The sequence below is a fragment of the Ptychodera flava genome, chromosome 1 (genome assembly GCF_041260155.1).
Source record: "Ptychodera flava strain L36383 chromosome 1, AS_Pfla_20210202, whole genome shotgun sequence".
In the NCBI taxonomy this organism is placed as follows: Eukaryota; Metazoa; Hemichordata; class Enteropneusta; family Ptychoderidae; genus Ptychodera; species Ptychodera flava.
In genome coordinates, this window is record NC_091928.1 from 34,108,310 (window position 1) to 34,132,011 (window position 23,702).

The following is a 23,702-nucleotide window of genomic DNA, read 5'->3' on the forward strand; positions in this document are numbered from 1 at the left end:
TAAACTTTTCTGCATAGATTGGATACTAGTGCTTGTACCATTGTCATTCACGACTCTAAAATCAAGGATGAGACTCTTTTTTGTTTAAGAGAAAGCATGGTTGCAAGTTTGTAAACTTCAATTGTAGAGGAAATTTTGAATATTTCAGCTTGCATTTGAGACTTCCAGAGATTGAGTAACCATAATTTTTCATGTTTACGCTACTTTTCTACTATGATATCAACTGAAATTTCTTGTTCTACTGGTACATGTACTCCTCAAAGCCTGCTGAAACACCCAAATTTGAATATTAGTCCAGGCTGAAATTCTCATACCAACAATAACAGTTCAGTGTATACATATACAGGCTGAGTTGTCAAGCTGAATACTGTGTATCTCAACATACTCTATAGAGCAGGACAAGTCCAGTTTGTGGTCAACACATAAAACAAAAAACAGCTGGGAAGTAGAAAATAACTGACAGCTTGCCAAAACAAGTGCTGACAGTAAAATTTGTCAGCTGTGAAAGCACCAGTGTAATGAAAAATATGGGTATTTTGCTCATTGACCACGTGTAACTGCATAAATTATGAAAAATTACAGCCTCTGCCTCTATAAACCATCTGTGTATGGTTTCACTGTTTCTGTATGTTTATCTTCAAATGCTTGATATTTTCATCAACACTCAGTGGGGCTTCTGTATGTGCTCTGTAATTCCACCAGGCGTGTATGCTGAAGGATCGTTACGCATCGACAGTCGTCGTGTTCGCAGGGTCACCGTACAACAGGACTACCGTGGAAGACCTAGAGAGTGACAATCCTGACTGTATGGATAGTGATTATTCTGACTATGAAGAGACAGAACATCCAGAGTGGGATTTTGACACGGAATCCTCGGACTCAGATGATGCAGTTAAGAAATTGTTTGGACATTATGGAGATACTCGTGGGGAGGTGTGCAAAGATAAATATCTGGGATTAGTTCTTTAATAAAGATAAGAATTTATGCGCTGCCCAAGACTCGAGATTTGAAAGTCAAAGATTGTGAATTTTTTAACCTGTTCAGCCACCAATTCCCTGTAAACAGGTCGGCACTCACCATTGATAAATAATGGGTTTGTGACAAACGTTGTTGTCATGCAAGGTCAATAGATAGAACATCATTCTCTGTTTTTATGCCTGGTGAAATTTTTCAAGATCCAGTGCAAGAAAAATAAACCTCTAGTTGCAACTGTTTTCTATGAAAAGAAGTCAAAATCAAAATCTGTACAAAACAAAACAAAAAAGACACAGAACAAAGCATTTGATGTTTAATCAAGCAATTATATCGGCATAAATGTGGCTGGAATCACATATTTTCTCAGTTTGTCTTTTCAAATTCTGATATTTGTTGTATCATTCATTCAGTTAAATGTTTTCTACATCATCAAACTTACTTGGACCTCTATACTCCAGTCTCACATTTCTTTTGTTTTCATGTCCTCAGCACTGGTATGTTGGAAGGTTCTGCTACAAGAGATCCAAACTCTATCATAGTCTGCACCATTACAAGTGGAGCTTGATGAAAAATTGCAAGGAAAAGGTATGATTTCATTACTGTGTAATCTCTTTATCTGTCCTTGAGGAAGTTTGTGCTGCAGTACCAACCATTGCACCACTCAGTGTTCCTCCAGGTTTTAAAGCAGAGCCTTTACACTCTTAGAAAGTCCTTGAAAGTCTGGATTTTTCAGCCTCCTGGAACGTCTATGAGAAGTCTTTAAAAATGAGATTGAGTCCTGGAAAGTCTTTGAAAAGTGATAATTCGGCAAATAATTTTGAAGATAACAAAGTGACATGTGAACTGATATTTAAAAATGCTAATTTGCAAAATGATTCCTGGTAAATGGTTACTGTATTTTCAACTTTGAACTCCAAGAAGTCCTCAAAAATTGCTGAAAAACTCCTCGAAAGTCTTGCTGCAGCGAGAATGTGTCAGTGTTCTCGCTAAAAGCCGGCAGCCGGCGAAAATAGCCGCCTGGCAAGTCAAAAAAGCACGTGACCTGCCGGCTGGTGTCACACTAGTAAAGTACTATATGTCGCATTTTCACTAAAATGCCAAACTTGCCAAAATGTCCCGATAAAACTCGTACGTCGTACTTCCGTAAACACATACAATCCAGAAATGCATTACGTACTACGCCCAAACAGATTAAGCGTTCTTACTCACTCTTTCCAATGCATGGAAATTTACATAGGACAAGATCTCACCACGACGTAATCATTGCAGTGATTGGCCGATTTTGTTTCGTGCCCTCTAGCATGTTCTGAGCGGGTCATAGATCATGAGGTCAAGGTGAATTTTCTCAAGCAAGAGTGCGAGCGATCGGAAGTGCCAAAAAGAAATCTAACGATATTCAGCAGTACTTTACGAAAAAACAAAAATTAGACAAAGGTAAACGTAAGTGAATCATGCGTTCTTAAAATGTAACTAGCCGATGCCATCAACATCCTGATCGTGCCGGACAATGCACTAACGATCAACGAATTTCGATCACTCCGACGGCGCCGTTTTAAGGCTGTCGTAAAACGAATTTTCATAAACTTGTCATGTGCTCCGCGTTCTGTTTTATTTCCTGTACTTTATCGCCAGTAAAACACAATTTTATGGTGCTGGCAACAACAAAATAAACGGTAGCTAGCCCTGCGTACGATGCTGTGTGTTAGCTGTAGCATCCATCGACGGTTATGATTACTGATAAAGGTACACAAAAAATGAGAAATGAGATGCTAAAAACCTTACTTTTCATAAAATTTAACAACATCTTTGGTAATAAATTGTAAAGAAAATCAGGTGCTCAAGTGTCACCAAATAAGCACAATCACACATAGTCACACAAAAAATCGCCAGCGTTTGGGAGGGGGGATACCCCCCCTCCCAAACCCTCTCCCCGCTCGGCCGCTCCGCTCCCTCGCTCTTCATCGGCCGCCTGTTATTTTATTTCTGTAATAAAACTTAGAGATAACCCTGATGTCTACCAGCACAGTAAATGGCATTTTCAGTAGCTTGTACCACACTGTCTGTGGATCCAGTTAAGTTACAGTGACTCACTTAGAGTAAAGAGACTCTGGTAAAGTCACTGTAAAATTACAATCTCTTATTAAAGTACAATCTCTGCCCAAATCACAAACACTTTTCTGATTTGATGTGATTAAAACACATTGATCAATATCACTTTATAAAGTAACAAGTAAATATTTGACAGTTTCTTCATAAATTTAATTTGGAAAACAAGAACACTTCCCCCTCTTCTCCATGAAGTATTCTAAAGAATGAACCATAAGCTTTGTAGAACTTTAGAAAGTGTTGTGAACAATGATGTACCCACTAAGGTTTTGAATTGGTGTGCAACTTAGGCTTTGGTGCCCAAGTGTGCAACTTAGGCTTTGGTGCCCAAAGGGCACGGTAGCCATCTCAGCAGCTGCAGGGGAAGATCCCAAGGCAAACTACAGTGAGTTACGCAAATCCGGTCATATTATTATATATAACATCATTACATAAGACTTGTTTTAAATTATGAAAATAGTGTAGAAAGATACACATATATGTAGCCAGCATGGACACCATCATCTTTAAAGCTATACTGTCACCTGTTCCAATTTTGCCACAGTTACCATGGAAAGAGAAAATCTAACCAATCACAGATTTTAAGCGGATGGCTGCTTTTAAAAAAGAGCGCCCTCACATGGGCATTTTGAATACCAAGGAACGCCCCTTTGACCATATATGGGCATATTTAGATTACAGGTGACTGTATACCTTTACATTGACAGGATCTGACACAACAGAAAGAAATGCTAACATTCAGAAACATTCTTGTTTTCTCTTTCCTTTGACAAGGTGGAATATCACAGACTGGTGAGACCACAAATTCAGAAAAACCAGCTGATAGAAGTGATTATGGATGACGACTCTTGGGTTGAATCTGTAAGTGAATATTTAATTCTTTATTTAAGCAATAATGTACCCCCCTCCCGGATCATAATTGACTAATGCAAACTTTGTTCTCCATACTAGGCTCTGCCTTGTACATTATGGAGTGCAAAGTTTCCTTTTGTCCATTATGGGCCAGGTTGGGGTACATTATTGCTATTATTTTACAGTTTTGGCAATGCCAGTGACTTTGTAGATGTAGAATACATCTGGGGCCACAATGCTGGATAATCAGATACATTATCAGTAATAATCTGAGGATATGACTTCACAAAAATTCACTGGTATTGACAAAGCTATAGTACAATTATCATTCATAGTTTGTTGTTGGTGGTGTAGTTGTTGCCATTTTGTGTTTGTCTTTTTGGTGTTTTTTTTGTTTCAGCTGCCAATATATATTTATTCAACTTTATTCAACATACATTAAAATTTGAACAGTACAAATAATCTTCAAAAGAAGCTGGAAAGTGTTTCAATGGCATGTCAGGTTGTACAATGGCAGTTCACTGTCAAATTTTGGTGCAGACTTGCAGTGTGATTGTTTTCAGTTGTGAAGTTGGACGATTCCGCATGAAAATAGGTATAAAAAAGCTCAGATAACGCAATAATACTTGAGGTTTCTCCTGCATTTACATTAAACCTTTGAGTGCCAAAGTCAATTTTTGTCACTTTTATAAAATATACTCCAGTCAATTTTTTTTTCAGATTTTTGCCAAAATTTTGATTAAAAAGAATGTGATTCTCATTTGGTCCAAAATTATTAAAATTATTAAAAACGGGCAGAAAAGTTCATAAAAAATCTGTTGTTACACTAAAATTTTGCTGGGAAAAATTAAAGCACTCAATGGGTTAACCCTTTCAGCATTATGGTTTGGCCCACCTCCAATGTTTTCCATGCTCTATTTGGACCTGTATACAGAGACAAAGGTCAGGAGAGTTAAGAATTGCAAAGATTGTAAAAATTTTTAGCTAAACACTCGTACAAAGTGACTCGCTATTCACAATGTTTGTCGGCCATTTTTCTACCTGCATGATTTTCTCGTCCATGAACAGGTATAATACAACAACTGTAAAACCCTCCTTGCTCTGGATCACTCAATATCTCCGTCTGTTCAGACACTGTTCAAAACCCAGAGAGTAATCTTTACAGTACAGTCTGTTGTCACAGGGAAGCAGAGGGATATCACATCCCTCAAAATCTCCTGGTGAAGAACCCTGGACAGATTTTCTGATTTGATTCCATGATCCTAGTCTCTGTATCGAGTCACTTTGCTTTGCTTTCAGTCGAACACTGCATCAGTGTGGTGTTTCTCCAAATCTCATACATGTAATATTTATTTCATTCGTCTGTTTTCCAGGTGTATGACCACTTGAAAGACAACTTAGACTCTACCTGTGACTACACTAGTGATGGAAAGGACATGTCTGCCTGTATTCCGTGGAGATAATTCCTGTTCCATTGTCCTCCCCTGTGTGAGGAGAAATGGTGTAGTCCACGTATATATCCTGGCCAAGCACTGTACCAATTTGAACTGCCTTTGGGGGAGACAGTGCTGTTAACTCTACAGTTGGCAATTGTACAAAGCACATGAAGGGGAACTCAGACAATATGCCAACATTTAGTTTTTTTTAAATCCATATTTTATTGTACGTATACATGCATTTTAATGGTACTGAAACTATTTACTTAGAGATGCTAAAATATGGAAATACCTTCGATGTCTGCATGTGGAAACTATTGCAAACATGGCAATCACAGAAGCTACAAGAACAATGATAGGAAAGTACATTTTCCAAAGTTGAGAAATCTTGATTTTATTTTAGGGGATTATCTTGTATCATTAATGGCAAATCAAGATAAAGTCTTTTTCACAGAGTTATCTTTTTCACAGAGTTAAGTGTTTTACTAATTTTTTAGCATATAATTGGTTTAGTAGTTCTCATCTTTTCGTGAGTTTTGCAATAATTCATGTGATGTGTAAATAAACTATTCTAGATCCAGACAGACAACCTTTCTCAGAAACAATTTTCCCTCAGAACTTGGAAATTAAAGCCACTGCTAAAGCTTGACTCTCTCAAGGGTGAAGTTTTCATCAATTTTACCAGACATTTGGGCATAAAATTTTTATCTTGTGTGAACTTTTAATGCAACTCTATATGAGGCACTGATAAATCTAGGTTCCAGAACAGAAAAATTCACCAACGGGATAGATAGAAAGATTTGTCCACTAATGTGTAGCAGGCAACTCCATGACATTGAAAGGTCAAAGTTTGATGAGATTCTATTGTTTTCAATGAAGAGGTTAGATCCCTTTGGCTGGAAAGAAGCTTAATTTTATTAATGCATCATTTCCTGACAGAATGGTTTCACTCAGGAATAAAACTGAAGCTGCATGATATTGAAATGCATTCTGGGTAAAAAGTTGACTACACACGTCACCATGGCAAGAGTTAGGGATAGTCCCAGTGTCTATCTTTTCATGTTTAGGAGAAAATAGACACTATACTCTATCTTCATGGCACCTCAAAGCCTTGGTAGCTCTATAAATTATTATTTTCTTTCACAGTTATTTAAAACTTTAACAGTGCAACTGAATCAACAGAAAGAAGATAGTTGTGTTTTTTAATTACAAAAACAATAAACACCAAGGGTTGCTCTCCGTTAGGGGGTCATCTTCTAATAATCATGCATAACCATCTTGTCGTGTGATTGTTTGTTATTACATTATAACTTCCTCTAAGGTTGTATTCAGTACCATTCTCTTTCAAGAGAACCAATGTGTACACCTCCATGGTGTATGCAACATGATATAAAAATTTTCGCGATCCAAGCTCAGGCTATAATAAAACAAACGTATGGTTAAAGCGTGTAAAGTCAACATAGGTGGCGCTCTGTGACCTGATGACCTCTCCTGAATAAACAGTACCACGTGAAATAGTACAGACGCTGGGCATATGAAATAGAAGCGATCTGGGCCCGCTGCCGCGAGGCACTGCCTACTGCTGTTGCTTGGAAAGTTGCGAATTAGGACACCCTTCCTACAAACTGGATACATCAACCTACTTTTCAAGACACGAATATTGGATTGTCGTGCAGCATTTGGGACCTGCAGGATGAGCTCTAGGTAAATGTTCCACCGATTTCATGTGTGAGCTTTAGCGCGCGGTTCAAACGCAATCACAGGAGGATCGAGGACGTGTACAACTACTGCAACTGTACAGTTATGACAGATTAAGTATCTGATTTCATTGATAACCATCATGAGTTCTACAATGCATCGGAACTCTGTCATTACAAGAAGTCGCTCACGTGCTCTGGAGAGCAGCAGGTACAACAAATCGACACTTTCGACCGAAGCTAAGGACGATATCGTCCACCACCACAAGGGACGCCAAGTTAAAAGACCCCCGAGAGTCGATTCCAGGGGTAGTTCATCATTTGAAGCACGGTCCCTCTATCATAGAGGGACCGTGTCGAAAGGAAGTATAGAAATGAATAAATCGTGCGAAACCAAGAATCAGATAGTGACGAGAAGTCGTTCGCGATTACAGAAAAGCGGGAAATGTGGCCAACCAAACGATAACATTACTTCGGAATCGGAAGGCGAAATCGGACACCACCATGTAAACAAACGCAAGAGACCACCCCTGATTGTCGATAGTACATCAGAATCTGCGGAGTGTCCGTCGGGAGAAAGCAGCCATTTGGAAAGTGGCAAAGCTCCCGATATCGACACAGCGGCAGACTTTACACCGACAAGAACTCTTGAGGTGAGCCTTAACCCAAGACTTGTGTCAACAACTTACAAGGTGAGCCAGGTGAAGCCTGACGAAGGCATGTGGCGCGCAGAACATCCTAGCCACCTGTAACATTGAGTAATTGGTTTATTATCATTATCTGTTCTGACAGAAGTGTATGTATCCACACTGTAACAAAGATTCTGTGTCTTTCCAGCTGTCCTAAATGCTCTGATGGTAGAAAAAGCTCAATGATTGTTCATTTGCGATGATCCTAAGCTTAGATGATAGAAAGACATCCGCAATTTGTTACCAAGTGGATGCATACACTGCTTGTAGCGGGGAATAAATATCGACATGTATATTTCACACCTATAGTCATAATTATTGGCTATTGACAAAGGTTGAGACGACCCAAACTAGCCAAAATTAGCCAAACCACCATAAACCACCATAAACGACCCATATCATCAAGTAAACGACCTAAAATAAGCACAGGGATGAAATATGTCTCAGATTTCTGGAGAAACCGCCCCAAAAACGGCGAAAACCAGCCGGCATTTTCGATCATTGCAATTCCTATACATGCCATCAACGAGTTAAGGGGTTCGATTTGTTTCTTCAATAGAGGCGCTGTGCAAGATTGTTACTGCTTTTACAATGTAAAGTGTAGCACAGGGAATTTCCCGTTGTCGTGTTTAGTGGCTTACCAAGGAATGAGATCAAAGTTTTTAGTTTATTACATTTTTACAGCTCATTCACATTTTTTTTGATACCACATTAATTTATTTGAATAAATTCTACAAACCAAATATTAAGATAACATGTGCCGTGGCCCTGGTTCCATACATGTACATACACATACCTGCATATATGTGCATGCATGCATGCATGCACACAAACATATATATGCGTGCATGCAGGTTACCATGGAAAGTTGAAGATCTAGCAAATAAATAGCAAATAGATGGCATTGATGGAAAATCATTAAAGAGTCTCTCTTGGAGCAAAAAAAAGCGCAAAATCTTCCAAAACATAGTTAAACACTAAAAATCGTAGAACTTAACCTTTTTTCACTCACCTGCACATTATTGGCCGGTGAATGAGAGTCTGGAGACCACATGTTTTCGAAAATTCGTCAATTATGCCCCACTAGCACTGCACTGCACAAAGTTTGAAAAAGCGCCCTCCTTCGGTGAGCCCGTTACGATGCTGAAGTTATTTTCGTTTTCAGTTGTGTCATCGAAATGAGCCCCACAACTTGGTAATTGATAGTACCAACAACATGGCTGCCCGCAATTCTGTCGACGGTTTCTCCAGAAGGTGGAGTTTTATTGTATCCCTGAATACCAAGAATGTTTGTTTTAGGTCGTTAACTTGATGATATGGTCGTTTTTGGTGGTTTATGGTGGTTTGGCTAATTTTGGCTAGTTGGGTCGTCTCAACCTTTGTCAATAGCCCATAATTATTGTCCTTTCATTAAGCGATGCACTGAGCAACACCAGGGCAGTGTTTTCTCCAGGATGGCGCGATTGCCTGAATCCCCCTATCTAATCTCAATCCCCCCTTAAATAATCATGAACTGTGTGTGTAATATGACCAGGTCTGAGTAAGCAGTCGGGAGACAAAGTCGTCTAATACTATAAATGACTACTTTATTCTATACTAATATAATAAACAGTGGCTAATACAGTGAAGGATAACACTTTGGTGAGAGACCGTACATAAAGTCCAGTGACGTGAAGTACATGTGTCTTTGTTGAGGGTGGAAAAGTCTCTGATTAGGGAAGGCGAGGTTCTGGTAGATAAAGCACTTTTGGCGGGAAAAGTGTCTATGAGTCACGAGAAAGGCACATGATGGATTAGACATATTGTCTTAGCAGATGAAATCTCTGTTTGGTAAAAAGGAATGCTATCTGAGTATCTATAGTAAGACACTGTATAATGACATAACACTAGAATATATTTCCTAACAAGTGGGTGACATGTCTTCCCTCTTCAATGAGGTTTGAGATAATGATTACACACAGAGTGGTAATAGTAGCATTCCACTTCATGGTTACTGTCTATGATGTAACATCATACAGTTGATGTAATCCACTATCTGTAGTCAAAGTAAAGTAATATACAAGCTTCCTGTCGAATGATGTGATAAAGCTGAAATACCATCAAGAAGACTTTGCGTCCAGATTACAAAATTATGTTTGAACTGAAATGAAATGTGGACGAGTCGTGTATAAGGCTTCTAATTTATTCAACATTTACTGAATGGAAAAAAATAAAGAAACAGGATCGTCTTTTACTTGATTAGTGATCAATACTCTGACTTTAATTTGCTAATACTTTGAAAATCTTAATTTGCATTCTTAAATGTGTATCATTTATTACAGTCCCGGTCAGTCCGTCTTAATCAGAACCAAATCCTCCCTAAATTTTCAAGCAAGGGGCGACACTCTGCCTTTGTGAAAGAAACATGGAGAAAACACTGACTTGGTGTTGCCATTCCTCCATGAACAATCTCGCTAGCTCATCCTCCATGAAATGTGATATTCCCTTTTACAGGTCAGTCGCTATGGCAACAAGCATAAGGCAAGTTACCAGAGGATTGACGTATGCAGGCATGCTGATGATGATGATGATAATTCCTGTTCTACAGATCAGGATGGTGAAGATGTTGATAGAGTTGAAGTGAAATCATGGCTGACTCCATGTGATGAGGAGCCAATCAGCCCCAAGGCTGTAATGCCAAGTAGGTATTGAGCTCAGGCTGGTACCCAGCATACAGTAGATTTTCATCAGGCTCCATGAGCTTTTAAAGCTGCAATAACTTGCATGAGCCTAATATATGTAGCACATACTGTATCATACTGGTACAAGGCAGGGCTCAAAATTGACTTTTAATCTAGTAAATTCAAGTTACTGTCTCTGTGAATATCTAACAGTACTAAATACTGACCTTTGTCCACATTACGTAACTGACTTATCAGATAAGGTACCGTTAAAGTCATTTTATAAGACGCGTCTTTTATTATGATGTTGCAAATTTTGAGCCCGAATTATTTCTCAAGAGATGGGGTGCGACTTATAATATGTACTTTTTGCATTTTTAGCTCCCATAGCCATATGTATATATGGCAATGGAAGCTATTCTTATAGGCTAGGGAAATGTCTGTATGTATGTATGTCTGTATGTCTGTATGTCTGTATGTCTGTGTGTCTGTATGTCTGTATGTCTGTCCGTCAACATCAAAAACTCCAAAACCGCTGTACATTTCATCTTGATATTTGGTGTGTACATGGATGATGGGCTGTAGATGAGATTTTGTTCAAATGAAGTTGTCATTGCCAAAAATATGCAAATTAAGTGAAAAAATGTAAAAACAGTCAAAATTGAAAAAACTCAATAACCACTGAGCAGATTACATGAAAAATTAGCATGTAAGTACTTTGGGCTGACATGAAATGATTGTGCACATCTTGGTCAGTATCTTGGACTTGCTATTTTTCATGAATTTTTTTGTAATTTTCTCCCATTTTTGGTCAAAAAATCTCCTGCTCTGAAACCACAAGTCCGATTGATTTGAAACTTGGTATGGAAGTGCATAGGAATGACCTTTCCCAAATTTGGGCAAATCGTGGTGAAATTTGCATATTTTTAGTTTACACGTCCATAGACTCCCATGTATAAGGCAGATCTCCATAGACTCCCATGTATAAGGCCACGAAAAATAAAAATTTAGTTTCTCATCGTATTCATATTGCAAAATGGATGCAGTGACACAATTTTTAGTCCCCACGGATGAAGTCCAGTGAGCTTATAGATTGGGTCATGTCCGTCTGTTCGTCCATCCGTGAGTCCATCCGTTCACGCAGATATCTCGGATATTTTGACAAAATGTCATGTGACCTTGATGACCTTTGATCTCAAATATACATATTTGTCCATAACTCAGTAACCACAAGTGCTACCACCCTTCATATATGGTATGATGGGACAGCTTGTGACGCCACATATTGTACCTCATTAATTATGCACATATCTAATTTTGAGCAAGCCAATAGAGCTAGAGGTCTGATTTTTGGTATATAGGGATAACTTAGCAAAACAATTTTTTGACAAAATGTCACGTGACCTTGGTGACCTTTGACCTCAAATATACATATTTGTCCATAAATCAGTAACCACAAGTGCTACAGCCTTCATGTATGGTATGATGGGACACCTTATGACGCCACATATTGTACCTCATTAATTATGTGCATATCTAATTTTGAGCGAGCCAATAGAGCTAGAGGTCTGATTTTTGGTATATAGGGATAACTTAGCAAAACAATTTTTTTGACAAAATGTCACGTGACCTCGGTGACCTTTGACCTCGAATATACATATTTGTCCATAACTCAGTAACCACAAGTGCTACCACCCTTCATATATGGTATGATGGGACAGCTTGTGACGCCACATATTGTACCTCATTAATTATGCGCATATCTAATTTTGAGCGAGCCAATAGAGCTAGAGGTCTGATTTTTGGTATATAGGGATAACTTAGCAAAACAATTTTTTTGACAAAATGTCACGTGACCTCGGTGACCTTTGACCTTAAATATACATATTTGTCCATAACTCAGTAACCACAAGTGCTACAGCCTTCATGTATGGTATGATGGGACACCTTATGACGCCACATATTGTACCTCATTAATTATGCGCATATCTAATTTTGAGCGATCCAATAGAGCTAGAGGTCTGATTTTTGGTATATAGGGATAACTTAGCAATACAATTTTTTTGACAAAATGTCACGTCACCTCGGTGACCTTGACCTCAAATACACATATTTGTCCATAACTCAGTAACCACAAGTGCTACAGCCTTCATGTATGGTATGATGGGACACCTTATGACGCCACATATTGTACCTCATTAATTATGCGCATATCTAATTTTGAGCGATCCAATAGAGCTAGAGGTCTGATTTTTGGTATATAGGGATAACTTAGCAATACAATTTTTTTGACAAAATGTCACGTGACCTCGGTGACCTTTGACCTCAAATATACATATTTGTCCATAACTCGGTAACCACAAGTGCTACACCCTTCATGTTTGGTATGATTGGACACCTTATGACGCCACATACTGTACCTCATTAATTATGCACATATCTCATTCTGAGCGAGCCAATAGAGCTTGATGTCTGATTTTTGGTATATAGGGATAACTATAGGAGAGAAATTTTTTGACCAAATGTCATGTGACCTCGATGACCTTTTCCCTAAAATATATGTTTATGTCAATAAATAAGTAACCACAAGTGCTATGTCCTTTGTATTTAGTAGGATGGGAGACCTTATGACAACACACGCTTTACCTCATTAATTATGTACACATCTAATTCTGGGCAAGCGAATAGAGCTAGAGATCTGATTTTTTGGCATATAGGGATTAAATTAGCAATATATTTTTTTTTCAAAATGTCATGTGACCTCGATGACCTTTGACTTTGATTATACATATATATGCATATTTCAGTAACCACAAGTTCTATACCCTCCAATTTTGATAGGATATTAGACCTTAAGATGTCACATCTTGTACCTCATTTATAATGCACATATGTATTTCTTGGCTGGCCAATACTGCTAGAGGTCTGATCTTTTTTCCCGATTTAGAACCATAACTTAGACATGCCTCATGTGTTTCAAATTGGGAACAACAACATAGACCTATGTGCCCATAGATCTCAACATATACACTCCAGTGATACTTCTTAATGACCACATTTTCCTGCCCCATCAAGACTAATACTCCTATTACAAGTGGGGACTATGTCATTGTAAATGACTTGTTGAGTTAATGGTTGTATCACAGTATTCGATATATCTAATTCTGTATTTTTTCCATTTTATATTCTGAATAATTACATTAAACATATTTCACTGTCTCCAGTACATTTCATTTAAGTATTTTCACTTCATTCACTTTATCCCTTTCACACATGTTCAAATATCTGACCAGAGAACAAACACTAAATAGTCCAGGATGGGAGCTACAGTGTCATTGACGCTATTTTTAAAGAGGGCATTACCACTATAATAACATGGAAATTCTCAGATTATTTTTTTTCAAGGAGTGGGGGGGGGGGGGGGGGGGGGGGGGCTAGTGATAGAAGTTCACCTTTATTGAATAAATAACTTTAAAAGGATAATTACAAGAAGAGTTGCTTATGGTAGTTCTCTTTTGGAGGATCGTTGCCCATGGTTGAGAAACATGTTTCAATTTTATTGAACCCAAGGAACAACAAAGTTTTAACTTTTGATGAATAGAGCCAACCTCAATGGTGGCTGGTAGTGTGACAGCTGTGCTGGAATAGGGGTGCGACTTATAATGCATACGTTTTCCATTTTTGAAAATTTAAGGATTTCATCCTACTCAAGTCCATCAACGGAGGGTGCGACTTATAATGCAGATGCGTCTTATAAAATGACTTTAAGGTAGTTCAGTTATCATTCAATCATCAGTTGACACAAAGACAATGGTAAGAACTTGATGTGTTCTACAGATTCAGTGCACCAAAGAGCCACACCAAAGAGATCGCATGATGGCGGTATAAACAAATCCATGTGTACAATTGTGTATAGATATACAGTAGAGGGATGAACGGCATATTTCAAGCCTCGGGCGCTTTACATCAGTCAGATTCCTGCATACTGGCCCATCGATGAAAAAAAGTACATCACCACAACATCCTACATACATGTGTCGCCATCATCATTTTGATGAGCAACAAACGATATAGCATGCAATAAATTATTAATTGATTATTAAATATAGCAATTTCACCAAATTAGAACACAAGCGTGTGATAATAGTTTGGAAGAGCCTGTAGTCAATTTGTCTTTAACTGGTAATTTTTTTGTGAGCTCAAATGTTTGCTCCATTAACATGTACCAGTACAGACAGGTTTCTATTGATGACACCTGAATGAGTAGGAATCACATGGGATAACTAATTTCAGACACTAGTAGTCCTACATGTGAGCAAGGTAACCAGTAATTTTTAGACTGGCCTTGATGCTTTGGCTTTTCTTGGCAAGGTGGGCGAACACGTTCACCTGGCGATCCATGCAACAGCCTACCACTAACGCAACACAGTCTGCTATAAAAAGTTAACTCCTTCAGTTTATGCTGTTGTGATATTTATATGCCCACGGACTTGGAGCAAGTCTACATGTAGATTAGGTTGTCCCAGGACTAAGGTAGTACATTAATTTTGAGCTCATGTATGTTGCTATGCATACCTGTATAGTGTGAAATTACCGTCTACAAAAGGGTATAGGCACTTGTACAGTAGGCAAATATCAATAGCATTAGTGTTCAATTTAGGGCAGATCGTCCATGTAGCCGACACGAACACGAAGTGTCTGTTACCGGCTACCAAAAACTATGAGAAATAGTAAAGAATGAGCTACAAAATAACTATCAGTTTTAAGTTGCAGGTAGAATAAGTCTGTGCCTTTGTAAAAAATACTATAAAAATAGTCGAAAGTGAAGAACCAGCTGAAAGTTAGGTGAGGAGACCTTGACCGCATATCATTTGCATCTCATTGTCGGCTACATGGACTGTGTGCCCAATTTAGTGCAATGTTTTGGACAGTTATAAACAGTTTTCAAGGAAATAATTTCCCCAGGAAACCACTGTGTATTATAGAAATAGATGTGATCAGCGTTATTAGCAGTAACTTTCTACCACACAGCCAGTTTACAGTATAATTTGCCATATCAGTTTGATGAAGGTTTATTTTTCTGTGATATTTTTCAGTGCTACCACCAAAATTTTCTGGTGGATTGCGACAGGTGTTTGAAATCTACCTGCAGGCCATGGTGAGTGGTGCTGATGATCCAGATTTTCTGGTCCGTATTTATCAAAAGAAAGGTAAGTTTTTGTAAAGAATGCTTTTTTAATCCCCACGGACACCGTCCGATGGTCAGGGAGGACTTATAGGTTTGGTCATGTCCATGCATGCGTGTGTGCGTCCGTCCGTCTGTCCGTCCGTTCACATAGATATCTCAGAGATGTTTGGAGTGATTTTATCCAAACTTAGTACAAGGATTACTTCATATGTCATACATATTCACGTCAATTTATTTTGTGATACGATCCAATATGGATGTCGTGCGTCCATTTTGTTACTATTTTTTCATGTACAGACCCTAACTCAGGCACATCTTAGACAATTTTATTCAAAGTTGGTACAAGGACATTGACCTATGTCATACATATGCACGTCAATTTGTTTCACAATATGATCCAATATGGTTGCATGGCGGCCATTTGTTACAACTTTTCATGTCCTTAGCCATAACTCAGGCACGCGTGCACGTCTCAACTGATGTTATTCAAAGCTGGTACAAGGACAGTGACCTACCGTATGTCATACATATGCACATTGATTTGTAATGTGATACTATCCAATATGGCCGCCATGCAGCCATTTTGTTACAATTTTTTCATGTACGGAGCGGTAACTCAGGCATATCTCAACTGATTTTGTTAGCTCATATTTGGTATTTATATAAATACCAAAAACAGCTTATATAGCGAGTTGGTGGCGTCTGTATGTCTGTATGTATGTATGTGCAGATGTATGTCCGTCACACGCTAAAGCTCCCATACCGCCTAAGATACCATTTCAGTATTTGGTGTACAGGTAGATGCAGGGGTTGAGAAGTGACGTTGTTCAAATGAACACGTCAGTGTCAAAAATGTGCAAATGAGGTAAGAAAAAGGAAAATTCTGCAAATGTTCAGGAGTGGTGGCATGCCAATGACTGAAACGGGATACTCCACTGACCTCGAGTCATTTCCTGTCATTGTTTATGAACTGTTACATATTAACAGACCTGCTCAAACTAAGGGACGGACCATTAGATCTTGGGAGGGGATGGTCACAATGAAATTGTGAACATTTTTTTTACAATTGTAAATTTCTAAAAAAAAATTTTTCCAAATGAGAAAAGCTGTGCTAATTTTTTTTTTCTGAGTAAATTTTCAGATTTATAATTTTTTTTAGTTCAATGCTGTCTGAGGATACAATGTATGGGGGGTGGGGGGGGGGTTGTACATACATATCACTTGCGCAAATAAGATTGCGTGCTGTAACTACAACATACATATGGCCTAGTGATTTATATTGCTGATAGATTTTCGTGAAATGTTTCAGGTCATCTTTTGACAAGCTGAGAAGCTGTTTGCAAAAAATGTGGTGTGATTTCCGCAACCACAGGAACTCCTGGATTCCAGTCTTACCAGTAAGAACAAGTCATCGTTGATGACACAGTCCCCACTTGTTAATGGGTACTTTAATTATAAGTCCTCAGAGAGGATAGAGTCCTCTTCATAAATTAGGTCTGTGATAAAAATACTGCGATACAGATAGGGCTCTTTAGCCAAGAATGAGTTCCATGGTGGGGAAAACATAAAAGCAATGTAGGCCGCCATACTAATTACAAATGGTCGTCAATTGGTAATTAATCGACAGGATGTTGCCAAACATTTTTGCATCCTATCCTAACACTGACAGATTGAGTTGAGTTATAGCTCTCTACATGAAAAAACCCATAACAAAATGGCTGCCTGGCATGTGGCCATATTGGACCATATCGTGAAACAAATCAACGTACATATGTATAACATTACTCAATGTCCTTGTACCAACTTCGAATAAAATCGCTTGATACATGTCTGAATTATGGTTCCCGACATGAAAAAATCATAACAAAATGGTCACCACGCAGCCATATTCAATCCTATCGTGAAACAAATCAATCTGCATACCGTATGCATGACATAGGTCAATGTCCTTGTACCAACTTTGAATAAATCCTTTGAGACGTGCCTGAATTATGGTTAAGGACATGAGAAAATTAACAAAATGGCCACATGGCAGCTATATCGGATGATATCATGAAACAAATTGACATGCACATGTATGACATACAGCAGGCGTACGAGTTACCGTAGTACCCGGCAACTTGACTGGACACTTTGCTATATGACCTGGCGTTTACCTATACAAGAGTCTTTTGTTGTCTGAAGACTGATAAGAAATCCACCAAACTCAGCAGGCAGCTCCTTCACTGAGGAAAGTGATAGAACCAACCATTTCAACCAGCACCCAGCTCTTTGGAAAGTTTTGAAAGATGGTATAAAATGTTAAAGAGTGTAACACACAATTCGTTGTAGTTATAATTCAAATACAAAAGGAAAGACAGAACACAAAATGACAACAACAGATCATGTTTTACTCTCTACAACATTTTATTCCACCTTTCAAAACTTTCAAAAATAGGCATATCAGTTCACTCATTGAAGGGGCTGCCTGCTGAGGCTGGTGGATGTCATATCAGTCTTAAAGGTATGGAAATCGATCCAGGGCCTAGGAGTGGCACATGTAAAACAGTGTATATCTTTGCATCAGAGGCGGAAATAAACTATGAGTGTATCTATTTATCCAGAAAATCTTAATCCCGACTGCTATGTTTGTACGCACATAGAGCCAGTCAACGTTAGGGACACAAAAAACAACACGAGGAACAAACAGACAGGGGTTTTGAACAAAATGTAGCCGGTACTTCACCGATGTCTGTAACTCCATACATGAAAATATTCGTAGCTTGACGCACTTTGAACATAGCTCGTAACAAGGAACAGTGGAAAGCCCATGGAACTACGTGTACAACTATAACCCGCCACTCATGTAATTTGTGAACAGTGAAGATTTTTCGGATCAACAACTTTGACGGATGGTGGACTGACCTTTCCTACCGCAATTGTTATCTCCCTCGATTCAGCACAACATTTTCGTATGGACTATTGATGCGGTGTTTACAGTTGTTACGTGGTGGTAAATCCTAGTCGTATTTACGACTGCTGCGTAAACAGTCACTGAATAAACTTTGCACGCATTTACGAGGACTGGATATTTTTACAGTTTTTAATCTAAAGCCGTCCGTATACGCGTATGACAGTGACAAAAACAACACAAGGAATCTGGCGTATATTGTTACTGAATTACTTTGACCAAAAAAAATTCACCCAAATGCCGAACGGTGATCATACAGAACTCTGCAGGTTTCTGGACTAAACAACCCCAAACTGACCGGATCTCAGTCAACTGTGCCGGGCTCGACGTCTACTCTATCAGCGTCAACTCAAACTTTCACTCCAGACAACTTTACCCCACAAACTGGGAATATACTAAATTTACCTTGAAAAAAATTCAAACTGTGTATCGTATTGAAAAAATCTTACCGGGGCCACGGAACAAATTAAAAAACCAACAAATCCCAACAGAAACAATGGAATGATCATTAGTGTGCAAGGTCGCTGTATTATATGTCAGGGTAAAAAAAATCTAGTCTTGAAATTTCTGGACGGTACAAAAGGCGGGGTAGAATTAGACAAGATTACGACCAATGTGTTACCGCCGATGGTACATAACGTACTGTTGATAGCAGGTAGTTCGGTGTCCAGTGAGAACACTTCCCAATATAGCACGGCTGTTGATTTGAGCTGCCTCCGATTGAAAATTTTCAATACAAAGACATGATATCAATAATTTTGCGAGATTATAAGTACCCGCTGTCTTCTCGCCAAGTAGCTGCGATCAAGATCATTATGATAGAAGCAATTGACCGCCGAACACCTGCTTGCTCTTCTTACACACAACGTGTAAAAACTTATTATTCCTGCTGAGAAATACGACAGCAAATATTGCAATGTGAATTTCTTACTATTTTCCTCGCAATGGTTTTACATCTGTGTCTATTTTATCACGGTCACTGGACTATTTCTGACGATTTTTACAAACAAAGAATCAGTTGACACCTATCGTGGGAACACGTTGCAAAGACGTTCAAAAAATTTTCATCACATGAAAGATTACCGTAATCCCCGTTTCAAAGATGTAGGAAATGTATAATGTGTTGTTCATCTTGAAAAATCCCGAACTGCAGCCTCTAAATACAACTTCCCGACAACTTTACAAGCACACTTCGGTCATCACATGACAGTTGTGACCGTACATGTGCTGCCGCCAATGGAGAATCAAAAGACTTCAAATCAAAAGTAAAAAAGTATAAAAAAATATCAATATCCAAGCAATGTAAAACAGAGTAATTTTGATAAGGTCAATTTATTGTATATTATAAAAAATCTCCAGGCCACTCGGAACAGCGTAAGATTATGATCTCACTCGTTCGAATACTACACTCACACGGTAGGGTAAAAATGGGAACTCAGAACGTTATATACTGCTTCCGCCAAGCGAGTCCGCTTAGCTAAAGACGGTGAAATGACCATAATTATTATTGCTAATCTCTGTAAATTTTGCCGAACATTCGTTAGTAGTTGTCGAATTTCTTGATTTTGTCCGAAAACTATTTCAGTGAATGACGTAAGTTTCAAGACACCTGAGTGCAAACGCAATGTCGGTATCGGGATAGCAAAATCAGTCACAGACAATCGAGGAAGAACATAAGAGTCTATTAATCTGCGAATTAAATGAATCCTAAGTTACTATGAAAGTAAAAAGGTAATGTTGTGTCCTGGTTGGGAAAGAAAAGTTGATTAAGATTTCAAAAAAAACGTCAGATAATATTAGAGCAATTTAGTAAAAAACAAGCTCAGAAAAACGTATAGAGAAGACCGACATCACGGCGATCTTCAAACCTTTTATCATGTTTCAGTCTGAACGGTCAACATTTGATGCTATAATCTATGTCAAGTGTCTCTTTTTGGTTAAATCTGACAGAGATGAATCAATCGCGTTTTGGACGTCACGAGAGCATTTTTTCGCAGTCTGTGAGCGGTGGAGTGATTTGGGTAGGCTGCATAGATCGGAATCGAGTTGATTTCGGCCGAAAACAGTTAGAAAAGTAGTTTTTCGTGCTCCGTCCAAATTGGATCCGCATGTTGCCGGTTTTGTCCATGGCAATTAATCAGCAGAGCTGTGATGGGAGGCCCATAACGCCGGGAACACACGGCATTGTACGCAGGGCTAGGCGACAACATACTTCCAAAAGAGATCTATCGTAAAATATCGTACTGCAGGTCAACATACACATCACCCATTCATAGGCCTAGAGGTACACAGACCGACAAACAAACAGGGAGAGGCAATCTGCTTGAAACCATGAAATAGTCCGTTTGTGTCTGAACTCATCTGAGGCCCGTGTTCAGTGACCGTTGGTCAAGTATTTTGCTCAGTTGTAAGAATCGTTTATTCATTGTTGACATCGTAATCGATCCGATGTACACAACAAATGTTTGATCGTTTTGCACCTTTGCGCGTCCCCTCGTGATTGGCAGCTGTTTGAATGCTTTCATCTATTGTTTGTTGGACGCTTCGAACACAGCATCGAAGCAGTTTTGGCATCAAAAATCAACTTAAAATGGAAAAAATGAGAGAATTTCGCCAACAAGGTGATGCCACAAGTATTCACAAAACGTAATATGTTGGAACAATTCTTTAATTTACACCATGGTTGTTGAAAGGTCCAGATTTTCGGGAGCATTCGTTGACGCTGTTACCATGTGCCACTCATGTTGGATTATGAATGTCCAGGGAGATAGGGGGTATTTATAGGCTCCCCCTGCCTTTAAGACAATAAAACCTATATTGTTTAGGTTGTCCCCAAAAATAAACAGTAGTGGGACACAGCGTCCGCTGGTTTAAAATTCCTGGCTGCAGTACTGAACATGTAAACTTACAAAAGCATGGTGTAGTGTATGTCTAATTTGTGTACAGTTATCTATTTAGAAATATCATTGATCACCAGGTATGGGCAAGTATGTTGTTTTTAACCATACATTGATGCAGAATTCATCTTTTTTCCTAGATGATTACTTCCTGCCAGCGTTGAACAAAGTGGACGACACACTGGATGACAGGAAGATGTTTCTTGTGAAAGGTCAAGCATGGATTAGGCCTTACAAGGTAAGGTGTATGTACACTTTGAAAGAGACCCTTCTCTCAGTCAAACAAGCCCGTCAGCATTTACTTCAACCATACATGCACTCATGCATGCAGTGATTTAAAGGGACAAAGTCGGCCATTTTTCATGAATTTTGTTTGATGCAAGGTACTACTTTTATTGTTTGACATGTTGAAAGATACTGAATAAATAAATGGGTGACCATGCATATATTCAACCCTGGTTTTTAGACACGATACATGTAACCATCACGAAAATGAATTAATGGTCATGACAATATCATGTTAGTACATCTGTGCATCAATAGTAGAGGAGGGAGGGGAAGACTATTGTCTATGATATGTGTAAATCATGGATAGTGTACCATACACACTCGAGAAGGGGAACACTGTAAATTGGTAGATGACAAAATTTAGATATTATTTTATACAGAGCTCTGTATACCACTACAGTACATCAAGATCACTGTTATAATGTGATGATGGATAGAGTATGCCTAGGAATTGACTTGAATTAAAGCTCATCTTTTGACTCCCAGTGCCTAAACAGTTTCTACAGTCAAGGAAAATAACAAGGATTCACATTCTTATGCTGAAAAAGGTAGCAATGGAGTATTGTGTATCTTGTACAGTGGCTTTTTTTGTCCAAAATTACAAGGACACAAAAACATTTTGTGAACTTATCAAAATTTGGATTCTGCTGAAATGTAATAGTTATAAGAATCCTTTTCAGATTGATGAAGCAGACATAAATTTAATCAGTGAAGTAATAGATTTGCAGCCAGTCCATTTCACTTTCACCGCTTTGCTTTTTCTGTACAGTTGATTAGAATGTCAATGGTGGGTTTCAAATATTGGAGATGGTAGATGGGGTTGAGGGGGGACACTTCAGGTAAATGAGAGATGAAAATTCATACTGACACCGGCGTTTGAAAACGGCAGTGATGGGTTGCACATAAACCATTGAAGGAAATGTTAGGTAGGCATAAATACATCTTAAATATTATAACAGCTTAAGTTACTTTTATTTTTAATGTTGTCTTAGAATGCAGTAGAGAAGTATCCATACATGTATGAAGAAAACAGCCTTGCTTATCTTGGGTCTCCATGTCAGGTAGGTCAAAGATCAAAGGTCATGGCCTTTAATATGCAACATGCATATGTGTGTCTTCTGCCAAACAAGTTGCCCTCCATGTGTTCTTTCAGACAGTGTGAGATTTTACTTACATAAAGATTAAGCAGTTCTAAAGAATAAATGCTGTGTCATTGAAATGCTTACTTTTCTGGAAATCATAAAGTTACTCAAAAAGTTATGGAATAATGTGCAATAGGACCGTGAACTTTTTCAGCATAGAAAATATACCGTACTCGTCCGAGTATAAGCCCCTGCTCGTGTATAAGCCCCCTACTGATTTCAGAGGATTTTAGAAAATGCATTACATCCGTGTATAAGCCCCTACCCTAGTGTAACTCAAATACAGAAAGGTTAGGAGAGTATATTTGGTCATTTAACTTGGTAAAATTACTTTTAGATAATAAATAAAGTATTAAAAGATGTTTAAACAATGGGAAACTGGAGTTCCTTGACAGCATCGTACAGAAAATGACACGTTTTTCCAGTACTATCTTGATTCTTTGACCCTACTCACCCCGTAACCTAAATAGAATAGTCTCACTCACGTCCGCCATCGTTTATTTTCATTCACGGCCACGATGTTTTCATGCTTGAAACATGCAGTTTCTTTTGTTTGAAGCAATTATCCTTTCATTTGTGAAGACTTTTCCTGGTGACTATTACAATTTTCACTGCTATGTTGTTGTTTTCACAAGATGTAGACAGTTTGATACTGGCATATTGGGTTGCCTTTCCGTGTAGGCAATGCATGCCTGTTCACATTACTGTTGATCAGCAGCAGCATACATGACGTCTTTGTTTCAAGTTTGGGTTTTTTTTCGATGCTGAAATTTCACCAAAATATCACTTCGGTATTCAGAGATTGTACAATAAATTTCTTT

At 38.5% G+C, this 23,702-nt stretch overlaps 1 protein-coding gene across 2 annotated transcripts in view; it reads left to right on the forward strand.

Annotated features, from left to right (window-relative positions):
• Positions 1-23,702, forward strand: part of LOC139135748 (coiled-coil domain-containing protein 82-like) — a 38,936-nt gene that overhangs the window by 7,881 nt on the left and 7,353 nt on the right. Inside the window, exons 9-12 of one of the 2 annotated variants that reach the window (XM_070703419.1) lie at positions 703-933; positions 1,466-1,561; positions 3,857-3,943; positions 5,308-6,641. The exons of the other annotated variant lie outside the window; for it this stretch is intronic. Coding sequence (XP_070559520.1) covers positions 703-933; positions 1,466-1,561; positions 3,857-3,943; positions 5,308-5,397 — 504 coding nt within the window. The 3' untranslated portion in view covers positions 5,398-6,641. Of the gene's footprint in view, positions 1-702; positions 934-1,465; positions 1,562-3,856; positions 3,944-5,307; positions 6,642-23,702 lie in introns of those variants that run through there. 2 annotated transcript variants of the gene reach the window in all.